This window comes from Leiobunum rupestre, chromosome 1 (assembly GCF_980474605.1).
Source record: "Leiobunum rupestre chromosome 1, qqLeiRupe1.1.hap1, whole genome shotgun sequence".
Classification (NCBI taxonomy): domain Eukaryota; kingdom Metazoa; phylum Arthropoda; class Arachnida; order Opiliones; family Sclerosomatidae; genus Leiobunum; species Leiobunum rupestre.
In genome coordinates this window covers 9,426,889-9,445,101 of record NC_143384.1, presented here as the reverse complement: position 1 = coordinate 9,445,101, position 18,213 = coordinate 9,426,889, and the positions used below count along the sequence as shown (strand labels likewise).

At 37.7% G+C, this 18,213-nt stretch overlaps 1 protein-coding gene across 1 annotated transcript; it reads right to left on the bottom strand.

The window, feature by feature from the left end:
* Nucleotides 1-320: 320 nt before the first annotated feature.
* On the bottom strand, nt 321-5,786 carry LOC149961050 (uncharacterized). The gene has a single exon (XM_090152920.1). It carries the CDS (start codon nt 5,784-5,786, stop codon nt 321-323), a length of 5,466 nt encoding a protein of 1,821 aa, XP_090009046.1.
* Between the last annotated feature and the right edge of the window lie 12,427 nt (nt 5,787-18,213).

Sequence of the window (18,213 nt, the reverse complement as noted above, 5' to 3'; positions counted from 1 at the left end):
TTCTCAGGCGCACCTGTATTTTTACCCTCCAGGCCTACTTCCCAATTTTTCCACTCTTATTGTTCGGGTCCGGTTAACGGGCTTTTCTGGGAATCGGGGCTCTGCTAGAAAGCTTATGCCTTCCTTCAACTCGTTTTTGGGGTTTTTACACTAACGCTTTGCTTCCGAACCAAATTCGACACGGTTACAACAAACAAAAAAAACACTTGCTACAAAAATATATTTTTCCTTTTTTTGGTTTCGACACATTGTGAAACACCTAAGTTCTAACAAATTCCCCACCATGAACTATCCTTATAGTTAGTTCATGTTAATTCAGTCTAATTAAGTTCAAGAGGATATAGTAGATTTATGGCCCTTCTAATCATAGATGTATTTGGCAACTTAAGTGAACAAGACCGCACTTTCGAATCCCGTCCAGCAAACACTTCTTCTATTTTAGCCATCTTCCATTGTTGACGTGGTTGATTTCTTTCGTTCACTAGAACTATCTCTCCGGTTTTAATCGAACCCTTCTTGTTTAAATCCACTTGATGCGCTGATCCTAACTGTAATAGGTAGTCTTGCTTCCATCTCCTCCAAAACCTATTTAGAAGCGTTTCTTGGTATTTATACCTCTTCACTGCTTCGATTCTTTTGATACTGGTTGATGGGTCTAGTTTTGAGTCTGGCGGCAATGACGTCAGACGGTGTCCGACTAGAAAATGGGCTGGTGTCAACGCGACTGGTTCTCCGGCATCACTGTACTGGTACGTAAGCGGCCGCGAATTTATTACCGCCTCTACTTCCGCGATAACGGTTTGCAACTCGTCGAAGTTTAATAATGCTCTTCCGATATTCTTTTTTAGCGCGATTTTCACGGTTTTTACCTGCCTCTCGTAAAACCCACCCCACCAAGGGGACCGTTCCGCGATAAACTTCCACGTAATTCCGTGTTGACCGAAATATTCGTATACTTCTTTCTTGCAGATGTTCTTCCAAATCGTGATTAATTCTTTATTTGCTTTTTTGAAACTTAGCGCGTTATCCGAATATATCGTTCTTACTAAACCTCTTCTAGATATAAACCTACGTAACGCTAAAATAAATGTGGCAGTTGACATTTCCTTGACTAACTCTAAATGTATGGCACGTGTAACGGCACACGTAAACAAGCAAATATAAACCTTGGGGTTTGTTTCTCCCTTAATGTATAACGGGCCTGCAAAGTCGACCCCTGTTACCTCGAAACTAGCAGATTGCGTAATTCGATCTCTAGGCAGAGGTGCTGTTTCTTCTTGTAGAGCCTTTGCGTTCCAAGCGCGACATTTTAGGCATTGATTTACGCGTTGCTTGACTTGTTGTCTTCCTTTTAAAATCCAGTAATTTTCTCTAACCTGCGCTAATGTGTTTGCTAGTCCCTGGTGGTAAACTCTTAAATGCGCTTCATCAATTATCAATTTTGTTAATTTATGGGTTTTTGGCAAAATAATTGGATGTCTCTCGTTGTAATTTAAATCTGAGGACTTGTGAAGGCGTCCCCCAACTCGTAAAATTCCTTTTTCATCAAGAAACGGATTAAGCTCTATTATCTCAGATGGTTTTTTTAGTTTCCTATTTTTTCTGAGGTCTTCTATTTCCCTTGAAAATGCTTCACCTTGCGTTTTTCTTATGAAATAATCCTTTGATTCTTGAATTTCTTCGGCCGATAGTGGCTTTAAATTTTTTATGGCATTCTCTCTCGCATTTCTTGTAAATCTCCTCATCCAGGCAAATACTCTTACTGGAAATTTTAGCGAACTGTAATTTTCTAATGCAATTCTTTGCTTCTGATCTTGATCTAAAGGTTTGATGTTTACTACGGTTTGGACGCTTTCTATGTAGTTTTTTCTAGTTTCATGGTCTAAGTTCAACTCAATTTTTTCTTCTTGGGTCAATTCCTTCACCCCTTTTAAAGGCCATTTTTCGCGTTCTCTCCTTAGCCATTCTGGTCCCTTCCACCAGGCTTCCTTGTTTACTAAATCCGATAGTTTTTCTCCTCTGGTGAGCAAGTCCGCGGGATTGTCTTTTCCGGGACAGTGATTCCACGCTTGAGGTTCGGATATACTCTGAATTTCCTCGACGCGGTTGGCTACGAACGGTTTCCATTTTCGGGTTAGTCCATGAATCCAGTGTATGACTATGTTTGAATCTGACCAAAGGAACATTTTTTCCTGGGGCGCCTTGAACAGCTCGTTCACTGCCTTGGTCAGCCTCGCTCCAACTAGTGCACCCAATAACTCTAGCCTTGGGAGTGTTATTTTCTTCAACGGAGCGACTCTGGACTTGGATGTGACCAACTGAGTAAAAATGATGCCCTCCAATGTCTTGATTCTGGCGTAAACTACCGCTCCGTACGCTGCTTCACTCGCGTCGCAGAAACAGTGTAGCTCTCTTTCTTGTATATCGCCTTCTCTTTGGTTCGATAGGCAATGTCGTGGAGTGGAAATCAGTCCTAGGTCTGGGAGTTCTGATCGCCAACAATTCCATGCCTTGATTAATTCTTCTGGTAGAGTGTCATCCCAATCTATTCCTGCTACCCAAACCCTCGCTGCTGACTGTAGAACGCATCTCTTCGTGTCGTTGAATCTTGCCAAGTCTTTCATTAGAGAATCAACGTTGAACGTGAATGTATCTTTGATATGGTTCCACATCATGCCTAAAACTTTATCTGACTTGGGATTGACTATTTTTGTGGTACTCTCCGTTGTCGGATTGCCCTCCCAATTTTCTTCCTTGATTCTTCGTTGAAGTGCCTCCGAATTGGTTTTCCACTTCCTTAAATTCATCTTTGCCGCTGATAGGATTTCTTTCGCTTCCTTCGCTCTCTCATACGCCATCGTGTCTTCGTCAGCTCCCGTGATGAAATCGTCAACATATAGGTCTTGATCCAGAAGTTGACATGTTTCTGGATATCTCGGCTCGTAACCCTTTATATGAAATTTGATGGTCGCAGCTAGGTGGAAGGGACTAGAAGTCACTCCAAAGAGAACTCTCGTCATCCTGTAGGTTATGACTTTTCCTGGCGTTTGATTCCATGGGTCTGGATTCCACAGAAACCTTGACGCGTTCCTATCGTCTGGAGCTATAGCTATTTGCAAAAACGCTTTTTCAATGTCGGACGTAATGACTATTCTCTTGATTCGAAACTTTAGCAGGACGTCAAGTAAATCTGGATTGAGGTTTGGACCGGGTAATAAACATTCGTTCAATGATACTTCGTTCTTTTCCCTCGACGAGGCGTCGAAAACGACGCGGACTTTAGTCGTCGCTCTCTCTTGGTTTATTACGGGCTGATGTGGAATGTAATATATTGGTCCTGGTTCGTTTTCACCCTCTGGGATTCTCTCTATTATGTTTTTCTTCTCGTAGTCCTCGATTATTGCCCTGTAATCTTCGAATAAGCGAGGGTTCCTTCGGAATCTTCGGGAGAGGCTTTCTAGTCTCTTTTTAGCCATGTTGAAATTGTTGGCCAAATTCGGGTGATCTTCTGTCCAAGGTAGCCTGACTTGATATCGTCCATCTATTTTTTCGATTGTCTTTTCGAATTTGGTTATCGCTTCTTGGTGGCTCCCATTTACTTCTTTTTCTCCCGACTCTGTAATTCCCAAGGATTCTACTTCCCAAAATGCTTTTAGTCCGTCTCCGATTTTACTTTCTCGATCTGATTCTAAAATTAGATTTATGGAACTCGATTGAATTTCTTCTTCGACTTGTGAATTCAGGTATAGGCAAGTTGTTGAAGTAGGTCCTTGGACCACCCAGCCAAATGTGGTTTCCATAGCAACCAATGATTCGCTTAATCTTTCTGCGGGTACTTGGGTATTGAAAACTTTCCAGTAATTGTCCGATCCTATTAACAATCCTATTTCCCCTTTCGTTGGGTAATTTAGTTTTAAATCATCAGCTAGTTTCAAATTCTTTTCTTCTAAATGTTTCTTAATCTCTTGACTCGGAATCTGGATTTTAGCGGCGCTGATTTCTGGTGTTTCGATCGCTTCTAATAGTAAAGACTGGTTGTCATGTATACTCTTAACTTCTACTTGGACTCTTTTTGTCATGATAGAGGTGGGTTTGGTGGCTCCGAATGGAAAATAGTTTAACTTGATTTCTCCAATAACCGGCAACTTTAAACTTTCGGATAAGTCTCTCCTTATAAAAGTCCTTTGACTGCCACCGTCTATCAAACATCTCGCGACATCTTGTTTACTTTTTCCTTTTAATATGACCATAGCGGTTTGTAATAAAATGCTACCGCTAGAAGGTTCCTTGACTCCTCCCTGAACTAATGAGTGACTTCCCGCTTCTTCAACCTCGACTTTAGTATCTCTTTCCTTACTCTTGTTAACCTCATCCTTTTCTCTACTTTCGCACATTGAAGTGTGATGTCGTCTTTGGCAATATTTACATTGTATCTTCGAATTGCAATACCTAGACATATGATCTCCTCTAAGACATCGAAAACATTTCCGTTTTTTCTTTAAAATCTCTAGTCTCTCTGTTATAGTTTTGGCTTTGCATTCGACGGCGTTGTGCGCGGCTTCGCAAAATGGGCAAATAACTTCTACACCATTTGTTAGGGCTAAAGAGGTTGACTTCTTAGTTTTTTTATATTCCTTAGAATTATCTTTTAGACTATCTTTTACTACGCTTTCCGAGGCTCTTTCGTTCATCCTTGTGAAGGCTTGAGCTCGCTCTCTACTCTCTAATTCTTTTCGAATGAATTCTAATAAGTTTTCTACAACTAACTGGCTATTCTGGTCCAACTTCCTGCTGTACTCAAGCGCTAATTCATACGGAATCATCTTGGTTATAATATGATGGAGGAAACCTCCATCAGTCGCTCTACCCAAGGACTCTAAACTTCTTACTTCTACTACGCAATGGTCATAAAATGCGCGCAAAGCTGATAAATCTGTGGAACGTCTAACTGGCGTCAAATTCGAAATGTTATTCATGTGGGCGTTAATTATTATGTCGTCTCTACCAAATCTATCTATTAATATGCCAACTGCCTTGTCGTAATTTACTTCTGTTAATGCTAATCCGGCTACGGCGTTCGCAGCGGCGCCGCTTAAATACGACTTCAAATAACTGAATTTGTCTACCTTAGTTAGCGATCCGTTGAGATGAATTGTGGTTTCGAATAGATTCCAAAAACACAGCCACTTGCTTGGGTTACCGTGAAACGACTCGAGATTTATTTTGGGAAGTCTTAACCGAGAACCTATCGCGTTATTTCCGACACTCGCACTTTGTTGAATTCCGATGCTCGTACCTTGAATATTACCGACACTTAATTGTTGTCCTCCGACGTTCGTACTTTGTTGATTTCCGAGTCCAGGTGGTCCTTGGGGAGGTAGACTTCCTGGTGTAGGTGGTCCTCCTGGCTGTGCTCTATTCTGGATCGTACCTCCTGTTTGATGAGTGACCCTCGGCGACTGATATCCGATTATCGTACTAGCTGTCGCGGATAGGCTGTTATCAATAGCATTTTCAGCTTCATCTCTAGCGTCATTAATCTCTTCTTCATACTTTAATGTACCGGCTAATTCAGCATCCAAATCTTCGATTTTCGTCTTGGCGCATATCTGCTGGTCCAGTTGTTGTAGTTCTTCCTCAATAGTTTTTAGATGTACCAAACTCTTCTGTAGACTCCTTATATCGAGCGGAGTACTCGTCAGATCGGTCGTGATTTTGTTCACGTATTTGGTGACTAATGTTCTTTTCGTAGCTCTTAACTTTTTAAGTCTCTCTAAATCTTCCATTTTTCTTGACTTACGATGACCGATTAAACTTAATTTTTCTAACTTTACTTTCAACTGTATACTAATTAACTCTATTATCCAACCATCCCGGGTTTCGGCACCATAAAATAACTCGGGAACTTTGACTGAGGTTATTTTAACTTAACTCTGGTTTGGAAGTTAAATAAAAAGTCGTTCTTATTTGAAAATATATAAAATAGTTTAATAGGTAATGGTTGATTTTATGGGAGCGCTTATTTTGTCGAACTTGGTTCTCTACGAAGTCTTACTACTAAAGTTTTTCTCCAAAAATCTCCTTCTTCAATTTCGAGCGTCTTCTCAGGCGCACCTGTATTTTTACCCTCCAGGCCTACTTCCCAATTTTTCCACTCTTATTGTTCGGGTCCGGTTAACGGGCTTTTCTGGGAATCGGGGCTCTGCTAGAAAGCTTATGCCTTCCTTCAACTCGTTTTTGGGGTTTTTACACTAACGCTTTGCTTCCGAACCAAATTCGACACGGTTACAACAAACAAAAAAAACACTTGTTACAAAAATATATTTTTCCTTTTTTGGTTTCGACACATTGTGAAACACCTAAGTTCTAACAGGTTGAGTTACCATCTTTTTCGTAATACCTAGAAAATATTGATTTTATTTATGTGCAAAATTCTTTGCTCTATCGTTCTTGAAATAAATCTGGTTTAAGCTTATGATTTAATACAGGAAATAATAAAAATTGTTTTATTATTATGTCGAAAATGGATGAATTTACCCAGCCAATGAAATACAGCTCGCTTCCATAAGGTCATGGAACGTTTAAAAGTTTTAGTGCGGTAGTGAAAATTTGCTTCTAACCCCCTTAAATCGAACATCCTTATATAAGTGTAACAAATCCAAGTATTGCGCAACCTTAAGGTGGCCATTGAAGCTTAGGTTTTAAGCACAACTCAGATCCCGAGGTAGGCGAGGGGCAGGTCACTTCCATTTTGGGTGCGTCTTAATCATAGTAAAATCATTAAATCACGGTAATCAAGATTAGATTAATCTAATCACGATTTAAACGAGATTTAATTATTCTAATCATTATCTTATCTTTTTAATCAGGATTTAATCATTTTAATCAGATTTAAACATTTTAATTAGATTTAATCATTTTAATCACAATTTAATAATTTTAATCATTTTAATCACAATCATTTTAATATAATCGGTTGAATCGAGATTTTATCGAGCGCGGTAAATACGAAATAATAATTCTAATAACATATTAAATTATTCTAATCAGCTCGTTCTAATCACGCACAATTATAATCATTCCAATCACCAATATAATCATTCTGATTCTCGTTCTAATTTCTTATCGCGATTTATTCATACCAATCACGAATTAATCGTTTCAATCAGAATTTAATCAGTGAAATCAGATTTAATCGTTTCAATCAGAATTTAATCACTGAAATCAGATTTAATCGTTTCAATCAGAATTTAATCCGTGAAATCAGATTTAATCGTTTCAATCAGAATTTAATCACTGGAATCAGATTTAATCACTGAAATCAGATTTAATCATTTAAATCAGATTTAAACATTCTAATAATTGATTAAACATGATTTAATCAAACTAAACGTGATTAAATTGAATTGAATCAAAATAATCACGATTAAATCGGTTTTAATCTTTCGAGGGGTGCGTCGTTAATCATGGGAGTGACCTGCCCCTCGGAGGTAGGGTTAATGACTTTTGCTACGGCCAGTGGCGTAGCTAGCATGGGTGACACCCGGGGCGGATATCATGGTGTGCTACTTACAAGTCTCTAGTTTGTGTAGGTTTTTATTATTTTCACGGTCGGGTGTCACCCCCAAATCACGCCCAAATGGGTGGCACCTGGTTGATCTATACATCTGCCCCAATGTATACCGATAATCAACTGCGAAATGTTTTCATTTTCAGATGTTTTGACAAAACTATATCCGATTCGCAATTATGCCGGAAAACGAGTACTACGGCCGCGTTTCGAGTACAACGTTCAATTTGAGATTGTGGAAAAACGATGGCTCGTACAGTCGTACTGAAATATTCCATTGAAAGCAACGTTTAACACCCTTACCATTTATGATTTATCCATATTTTCTCTCACCACGAGATGGCGATAGCGCATAGAGTAGCAAATACGATATAATTCTTCCCCTTCGTTTTGTCACGGCCAACTTCGATTACGCGCTGTTCGCGCTATAGCAGCCATATCATTCGCGTAAGTTCCAATGTAATCGAGTGAGCAATTTCAACTCGTACACAAATTATATCTTTTTTTATATTAAATAAAGGGGGAAAAAATTTCGAATTAAAACTGTGTTTTCGTTGTTTTTACCCAAATTTCAATCACAAAAATTTAATTGTTATTAAAGTAACATATTGAACATATTCTACCGAAATATTAACGCCAAAATATACCGAATATTTTAAATACCGTGAGAAAAACGCGTTAATAAGCCAAGTGGTAGGTTTTTTGGGCGGTGTACTTGGCGCTATTTTTAAAGCATCTATATGGGAGACGCATTTTTTATTAACCAAACGTTAATTTAAAATTATATAAAATCTTAAAGATTTTTGGTCCACAGTTAGGTAAGATTAATTGCTGAATAATTGAAAAACTTAATAATGTGTTTTAATGGGGTTTTCTTCATAATAATTAGAGAAAATGCCATCTTGTTGTGTGCCAAATTGCACATCCAACACGCGAAACAGCAAACATTTCGCATTTCACTATATTCCCGCAGATGAAAATCTTTGCAAATTTTGGCTTAACAACATTAAAAGAAAAGACTTTCAAGTAAATGCGAGGGGCAGGTCACTTCCTTGATTAACGACGCACCCCTCGAAAGATTACATCCGATTTAATCGTGATTATTTTGATTAAATTCAATTTAATCACGATTATGTTGATTAAATCATGTTTAATCAATAATTAGAATGTTTAAATCTGATTTTAAAGATTAAATCTGATTTCAGTGATTAAATTCTGATTGAAACGATTAAATCGAGATTAGTATGAATAAATCGCGATTAGAAATTAGAACGAGAATCCGAATGATTATAAAGGTGATTGGAATGATTAAAATTGTGCGTGATTAGAACGAGCTGATTAGAATAGTTTAATATGTTATTAGAATTATTATTTCGTATTTACCGCGTTCGATAAAATCTCGATTCGACAGATTAAAATGATTAAATAGTGATAAAAGTGATTAAATCCTGATTAAAAAGATTAGATCATGATTAGAATAATTAAATCTCGTTTAAATCGTGATTAGAGTGATTAAATCGTGATTCGATTTTCTAATCTTGATTAAAAATTTTAATCTTGATTACCCCGATTTAATCACGATTACCCTGATTTAATCATTTTACTATGATTAAGACGCACCCAAAATGGAAGTGACCTGCCCCTCGAGTAAATGATAAAAGTGCATCAGATGTTGTATGCAGCTTGCATTTCTTGCCTTCTGACTACTGTGAAGGTTTGTGAATATTGCTTTATCCAACCTATCTCCGTGAACCTTTATACCTGAACCATTTTATTATACCATTTAGATATTATAATTTCAAAATTTTAATATAAACATTTACATTAGCTAGATAAATATCATATTTATTTTAGTTTTCAAAGTACGGAGACTGAAAAAAGGGAGTATTCCAAGTATTTTCCCGGGATTTCCTTCTTATCTCCAGCCTAAGATTCCCAAAAAGGAAAACTGTTAGATCGCGGTTCAAATCCAATACCAAAGAAACAAGCCTATGTAGTAAAGCCTTCTTTAGCCTCCTCAGAGCCAAGTTCTCCTGACATTCCGCAAAATTTAAAAGGCCCAAATTTAGATGCTGAGGAAGTTTCACAACTATAGAAACTAGCCTATGTAGTAAAACCTTCCTTAGCCTCCTCAGAGCCAAGTTCTTCTGACATTCCACAAAATTTAAAAGGCCCAAATTTAGATGCTGAGGAAGTTTCACAACTATAGAAACAAGCCTATGTAGTAAAACCTTCCTTAGCCTCCTCAGAGCCAAGTTCTTCTGACATTCCACAAAATTTAAAAGACCCAAATTTAGATGCTGAGGAAGAAACTCAAAATTACAATCTGCAAACAAAAATATGGCGTCAAAATAAAAGGTTGCAAGACCAACAAGATCAGATTGACACCTTAAGAGATAAAATTATAATATTTCAAAATAAGCCATACCAGAAACTATCAGACGTAATAGAAGATGCTGAGCAGTCTGGGGAAGACTAAGCGGTAGTTTTATTAGATCTAATTAAAAATTACAAAGCTAAGCGTCCTTCATGGAATACAACTACTGTGAGACTATGTGCTGTCTGGAATATTGGGTCTCCGAAAGTTTATAAAACACCTAGAAAACTGGAATTTATTAAACTACCTTCTAAGTCAACTTTACAAAGATATGTTGGTAAATTTGATGGCCATTGGTCAAACTGGTTTTACTAAAGCAATTAAGTCTCAAATTATCTATGATAAAAAATTGGATCAAATATTCGGATTAAAAGACACTAAAAAACACATAGAAGACAAATTTTCTTTTGAAAACTCTGATGAAGTTAAAACTGAGCAGCAAAAACAACCTGTTGTCGCAAATCAGCTCTTGCTTATTTTAATAAATGGTTTAGCAACATATTTCTCTATTCCAGCAGCATTTTTCTTTTCGAAGCAACTAACCGGGCATGACCTGTATTTGTTAACTCTTTCTGTGATTAAAGAAGTAGAAAATTGTGGTTTTAAAAATTTTTCGAATTGTCACAGACAATCACAACTCAAATGTAGCTATGATGAGGAAGCTCGGAGGATCAAGAGATCTAAAACCAGAAATTCATCACCGATTGGACAATCAACGCACATTATTCCTTAGCTTTGGTCCCAGCCACATTATTAAGAACTGCAGAAACAAATTTATGGACACAAAATCAGAAAAAGGATCAAAAGAAATTTAGGGAAATATGTCAACCAACTTTATGAAATGCAGAACCACGATAACATCAAAGCCGTGAGGAATTTGACCAGGAAATGCGTAGAGCCAACAAATTTCAAGAAAATGAATGTCAAAAGAGCTATCGTCATTTTTTCACTGCAGCTCTGAAATACTTAGAAAAATACAGTTTCCGTCACCCTAAAGCAGCACATTTCCAAACCGCAGAACCTACCACCGAGTACATGGAAATAATTCAAAAATGGTTTGATATCCACAACGTTTGTAATAGGCATCACTGCATTGAATCTAGGAACCCCAACAAAAATAATTTTTTCTCCCTCAATGATGAAAGACTTTCATGGCTTCAGACAGCCTTTTTGGAATATTTAAATCAAGTTATATGTGTTGACCAGCAACAAATATTAACTAATGAAACCAGAAGGAGATAAAGGGGAAGGATGACACAAGGGTTCTCTACTGTAACGGCAGTCCGACCAACCTCAAAAAGGCGCGAAAATATGGCGGGAGTACACACTTTTTCAAACCAATTTACTCCCAAAACAAAACGTAGTCCCGAGAGATCTCCGCGGTACAATTCCGCCTTGTTGTCTGCTTAAGTCGACTCGAGTAACTGGACGATGTAGACTTTGTTTGTTTGGAAACCTGGATGTATGCATTTTATCTCAGATTTTAATTAAAACTATTAATAGTTTTGACTAATACCTTTTAAAGTAGTATTTGTTTATAATTAAATTATTAAAACTGGAAACTAAGGACTAGTTTGGGTCAGCATCAAAGTTAGAAAATTAGTTATTAAACAAGGCTTAGTTTAGTTTCGTATTTTTACTATCGCTTTCCTGAACTTTAAAGCCGTCTGTTTGCACGTATTTACTTAAACATTTAACTTGACTTGGCTTTATATTAACTTGGGTAGATTTAAACCTTTTACCCCGCGAAATTAAATCAACTTGATCAGATTTACTAAGATTCGCCGCCATAGCAATCTATTTTCGCGTCTTTCGCGACGTCAGTGAGTCATGTGAGATGACGATTCTGACGACATCGTATGTCATCATTACGGCATACGCTTGTCAGCCAATTAGAAAAAATCACGAAATTCGAGGTTGGTCGAACTGTTGTTACACTCGTAAAGCATTATAGCATATGGGCAGTGCCATCCTTCCCCTTTATATCCTTCTGATGAAACTTACCGAGCAATTAAATTGACAACCGAGTCTACAGTAGCCGGCACAAAATATTTACTGAATCATTTGAATTTGTGTTGACTCGGAAACTAACAAGTGACCCTGTAGAGATGTTGTTTAGTATTTTGAGACAAATGTCAGGAGCCAACGACATGCTAGATGCTAGGGCAGTCGTTTTCTCCATAGAAAACATTCTTAACAAGTCGGGCCAGGCCGTAATATTAGTTCCACATCAGTGTATTAGAGTGGACAAACATATACACCCAGTAGCGGCGCTAAGGTTTTTTCACAGGTGGGCTAATTATTTGTGGCCCCTAAGAATTTTGTGGCCCTTACAACTTTAGTGACCCCTTATAAATTTTCCCTGAAGCGAGAAAAGCAAGGACGTTTTATTGTTGCGGCTCGCGTCGCGTTAACTGGACCCCCTATGACCTTGTATCCGACCTGGAGGGGACACTTGCATGCCCGGGGTATTTCCCTAAATTCCCTTTCTTTTCTTTCTATTGTCCATTCAACTTTCTCTCAATTTCCACTCCCTTCCTCCCGAATATATCTGTTTATGGTCTACTATCTTATTGAGTAAACAAATTGATTTTGAAAGTTTTTTTTCCAGAAAAACTTTTCGTGGCAATAAAACAAATTTCTAGAGATAAAGAAAGTCATAAATTCAAATATGTGGCCTCTTAATTATAAATATGTGGCACTTTTAATATAAATATGTGGCCCCTCTCAGAAATGCAGGGGGGCTAAAGCCCACTTCAGCCCACCCTTAGCGCCGCTACTGGTAATACACCCTTAGTAGACACAGGTAGGCAAACTAATACAAAAGCTAATGAGGCTACGTGATTTATTATCTTTTTATAAATAAATTTCCACCCTAAGTTAACCCACCATCAGCTGACCCGGGTGGGCAAACTAATAAAAAATCTGTTGGGCCCATGTGATTTCCTATTGTTTGATATACAATTCACCATCCTATGTTAAAGAGTGGCCACCGCCCACCCTCATGAAATCAACCTTTTTTTCCGGTAACTCTCCGTTTAAGGGGGTTGGTCGGAGGGGGCGGAAATTAACGGCACTGCGTGCGCTTTAAAGAGTTCTATCGAATGAGACCAACTGTTTTTTTTTCGGTCACTCTCCCTTTAATAAGAAAGTGCCACACTTATTTATTACTTCTGACCATACACGGTTTCGATAAGAAAGTGCCACATTGATTACTTCTGACCAAACACGGTTTCGATAAGAAAGTGCCACACTTATTATTATTATATAATATTATATGCTCTCTGCTGCAATGTCTAACGGATCTATCTCTCCTGCCTTTACGGGTACTACTAGTTAACAATCTACTTGTACCGCTATAGAAAGTGCCACACTTATTTATTACTTCTGACCATACACGGTTTCGATAAGAAAGTGCCACACTTATTATCCCCAGTCCGACCCGCAGACCGCACCGTCAGCGGGGCCTCGCGATTCTGGGCGAGGGAGAAAATTGACGGGCGAAAAAGCCTATGTGATACGAAAAGCGAACGGAATATGGTTGTCCGCAAATCCCCAGTCCGACCCGCAGACCGCACCGTCAGCGGGGCCACGCGATTCAGGGGCGAGGGAGAAAATTGACGGGCGAAAAAGCCTATGTGATACGAAAAGAGAACGGAATATGGTTGTCCGCAAATCCCCAGTCCGACCCGCAGACCGCACCGTCAGCGGGGCCACGCGATTCAGGGGCGAGGGAGAAAATTGACGGGCGAAAAAGCCTATGTGATACGAAAAGAGAACGGAATATGGTTTTCCGCAAATCCTCAGTCCGATCCGCAGACTGCACCGTCAGCGCTCTCCTGCCTTTACGGGCACTACTAGTTAACAATCTACTTGTCCCGCTTTTGAGTAAACGCAAAATTTTGTCCCGCCCCCAATGGAAGAAAAAAACTGTTCAACGGTAAAATTTCAAGCAAAAGTTTATTGAAGACGGCGTAGCTAGGTTGGTAGGCCATGGGGTTTTTTAGAGATTACGCGGCGAGCGGCTGTCTGTGTTCGTGCCCCGGCCAAGCCAGCAATATAAATTATATTTATAAATTATTTTTCGCAGCTCCATCTACCGTGTCGTCGCTTTTCCACAACAAACACACAAACAAACAAACAACAACACTTAACGACAATCCGTCCATAGCAATAGTCCCACTTCGATATATATATCTCGATGTGGAACTAAAAAGGGAACCATTATGTCATCAGTGATTTCTTCAAATGTAGTAGCTGATAGTTTTTGTGCAATTGAAGGCTACAGAGATGACTGCGTGGATTCGAGAATTGACCAAAGGCCACTTGAAAATTCTAATAGGCAGATTTCTGAAGATTGCCTACAAATTTTAGACACCCTTTTAGTGTACCCCGAAAACCAACGCTCTACCTCGAAATTAGCTAGTTTAGCTTACAAAGCTGGATACATTTTGAAAGAACTGGGGAAGAAGGATTATGTATCTCTTGCATAGGTAGCATTTCACAACCATGTGGTAGCTCTCCTCTTCTTAACTTAATCAAGGATGTAGACAGAGGAAACCTTCGATATCCCAGTCATCAATTTGTGTGGGTCATATCGACAATTGTTACTTTTGTAGAACATGCATTTCCATTCATAAAACATTCTCAAGGTATGTACTCTGAAATCGAGTCACATGTATTTCCCAAACCAGAGATATGCCCTGTATTAACTTGCCTTCACGAAAACCATACCAAAACCATTGCTAAAATAATCTGTAAAAAATTATTTCCACCCATATTAGATAACATCATACGTAAAGTTTCAGCAAGATTTGAAAAAGGTTAGGAAGTTAAATACAAACCTCTTTCAAGAAAAATTCACAAATTGAATTAATAATTTATTTTATATTTATAGTTCCATGTGTTATTTTCAGTATTATTTATTTCTAAAAACAAGTGGCTTAAGGCTTAAGATGCTTTATGTTACTGTGCAATAAACTTGGAGAGCATCATCTCGTGACTACACATGACTATTTGTTTTACGTTTTAAAATTATAAATATAATAAAAAAATTACAGGAATATAAAAACTATTTCAACGACTTTTCAAAATTAACATTTACTTTGTTTTAATAAAATATAATTAAAAAGGTGTTTTTAAATCTTGTTTTTGTGATTTCGACATCAGTTTTTATATAGACGCCAATATAAAAAATGTGTATGAGTGCATCAAAAAATTTACCTAGCGGGAAAAGCCTTGCTCACTTAAAATACGCGTATGATATGGCCGATATAGCGCGAACAGCGCGTGATCGATCGAAGTTGGCCGTGGTTCTGGTCGTGTTAAGTTTTTGGATCGCGATCCCGTGACCGACATCCGCTAACCTATGAAACAACTTTGTACTATATGCTTTATATATTTTATTCGTAATAAACAGTTTTCCATTTTACGAATAACAATTTACTTAAGGATAATCATACCATGACGCCAATTCATTGACGCTATCGTCATAGAATCGTTTTTGTAGAATATATATATATAACGTATTTGGCTTTATAGAAGTAAATTCAATACAAACGGATATATTAGATAAAAACCCAATTTCTATCTAGTCACTATAAAACACCTTGTTATTGTTCATTTCTACACGTATAATACTTCTTTTAATTAATAACGAACTTTTGATACTATCGTTTTCTTATGTTTTTCGATAATAAACCAAATGCTTAGTGAAAGGAAACAATTGGGTCCAAGGAATAATGTAAAATGCAAAATTTGCGCGTTTTTCGACATTTTGGAGGCGGATTTTTGAAGGCCAATAGGCGATAGCATAAATTGTTTTGGTCGTAGCTAACTTGTTAAACGGCCGTATTCTGCATGAGCCCGCGAGCATGGACTAATTAGTCCATGCCGCGAGTAAGAAGGGAACGCTTATCTTGCTTCGGCCCCACCATTCGACGAGAGCTCACTGATTTCCCTCTTCTTTCCCCTCTTGCTTGGCCAATTGAAGGGCTGCACTAGAGTGACGTATTACTTGTTTCGAATTCCCAATTTCCGGTTAAAATATTCGGACATTTTGTAAAGTGAATTTTGCCGAAACTTCAATGGCGGGAATTGAAGCGATAGGCTTAGCGGAAGAAGTAGAAATTTTTATCGAAGGTAGGATTAGGTAGCATGGAACTGAGGATGTTTAGCTAAGCGCATCTTTGGAGAAGCAGGTACAACTCTCTTTGTAAATTATGATTACACAATTAATTTGGAAATACAAATATTTTTATTTGCTGATGCGTACTACACATTCCCGTGTATATTTGGGTGATATATTTCCACGTTGTCCTAACCCACATAGGCTGGGGCTTAAAAATACATCAACACGAATTATATTTACCGTAATTTTTTTTTATTCACTGGCACTAACAACATTTATATTTGAGGGCCGACGTGTCGATAGAGTATCGGAATATTATTTTATCCTGCTGTCTCTTGCATAATTTTATAATTGGAAAATAATTAAAATAATAATAATTTTAAGAATATTCGTAACGCAAGAGCACTAAACTCACAAGGAGACTACCCGAAGTGTAACACACCGATTTCCTTCAAACTCGGGGGTTAAGTAGGTCCTAATGAATCATGAAAATTCCCAAAAGGAAAAGTTTCAACGGGCATTAGTTTTGCCATGGCAACCGAAAATGTTTTTACAACACGAAATGGAAAATTACTTACTGAAAAAAACATGGGATTTTGAATTTTTCTAAGGAAAATTTTATAAATTTAATTTTTTTTTCGTCAATTTTGAAATTTTTTTTCTAGTTTTGGCATTTTAAATTTTTTTATTTTTTTGAAAAAATTTCCAAGGGGCTCTTAGAGTTTTTCAAAATCCCATGTTTTTTCGGTAAGGAATTTTCCATTTTGTGTTGTCAAAAACATTTTTAGTTGCCATGGCAAAACTAAAGCCCGTTGAAACTTTTCCTTTTGGGAATTTTCATGATTCATTTAGGCCTACTTAACCCCCGAGTTAGTCAGTTATTTCATTACTATTATACTTAAAGGTAATATTTATTTTAAAGAAATTGCTTTTTACTTAAAGGGAATATAACCTCAGGTATTTGGTGTGGAACACCAACGTTTGCAGCTCTGGCCGCTCTTGCCTTTGGCTTTAGAAATGTTTGGCGCCACTGTACGGGAAATTTGAAAAATTGAAGGGGTCTTCCATAAAGATTGCTTTGCTGGTTATATTCCCTTTAACAATTTTTTCCCTACTCCAGAAACTTCATCAATCTTCCGAACGTCTCTGGACACAGTCAGATTGTAAATGGTGAATGTAACAATTAATAATTATTCACTCGCATTATTACAACTATCTATACAGGGTGTTAACTAAAAAACGATACAGAGCTAATTACTCAAAATGTGTTTTATGTAATAATTTGAAATTTGCAGGTTACATAGAGGGTGCAGGGGGACAAATGACAATTGAAATTTCAATGACCTTGAACCAGGTTTTCAAGGTCATTCAAATTTTACCTCGAGAACCATTAGGATTAGGAGAATGGTTCCAATTAGAAAAATGCCCGCCAAGGTTTTTAAGTCAAATTACATTTTACCCGAGGTAAATAAACCAATAAGACTCCAAAATAAACGTTAAATAATTGACTTAAGACGTACCAAGTATTTTTATTAACTTTTTTGAGTTTAAATGTTTTAAACACAAAATAATCTAACTAGTAATTGAAATAAATTGAATGACCTTGAACTAATTAAGGTCATTACGAACTCTCCCCCTCAGTTTAGAGTGTCACGACTATTTTCATCCGTTAAATCTGGTAGTTTTCGATTTATAAGCCCTTAAATGTCGTGTCATGATTAGAATACCACACGACCTTATGGTTTTTGGTCTAACATTGCTCGGCTTCCCATTGGTCAAATTAGATCGGGTCAAAGCTGGTTAGACTTAAAATTAAACGTAGAACACATTTCTAATTGGAACCATTTTTCTAATCCTAACGGTTCTCGAGGTAAAATTTGAATGACCTTGAAGACCTGGTTCAAGGCCATTGAAATTTCCATTTGTCCCCCTGCGCCCTCTATATAACCTGCAAATTTCAAATTCTTACATAAAACACATTTTGAGTAATTAGCTCTGTATCGTTTTTTAGTTAACACCCTGTATAATAAAACTCTAAGCCCCTTTCGTCGCGTTTCTTTCTGACTGTTAATCGCGACTCTAACGTGGCATCGCCGCGGGTACCCGGAGGTACACGCCGAAGGTATCCCTAAAGCT

Coding starts and splice junctions, on each gene's coding strand:
- LOC149961050 (XM_090152920.1), bottom strand. CDS start 5,786: ATGGAAGATTTAGAGAGACTTAAAAAGTTAAGAGCTACGAAAAGAACA.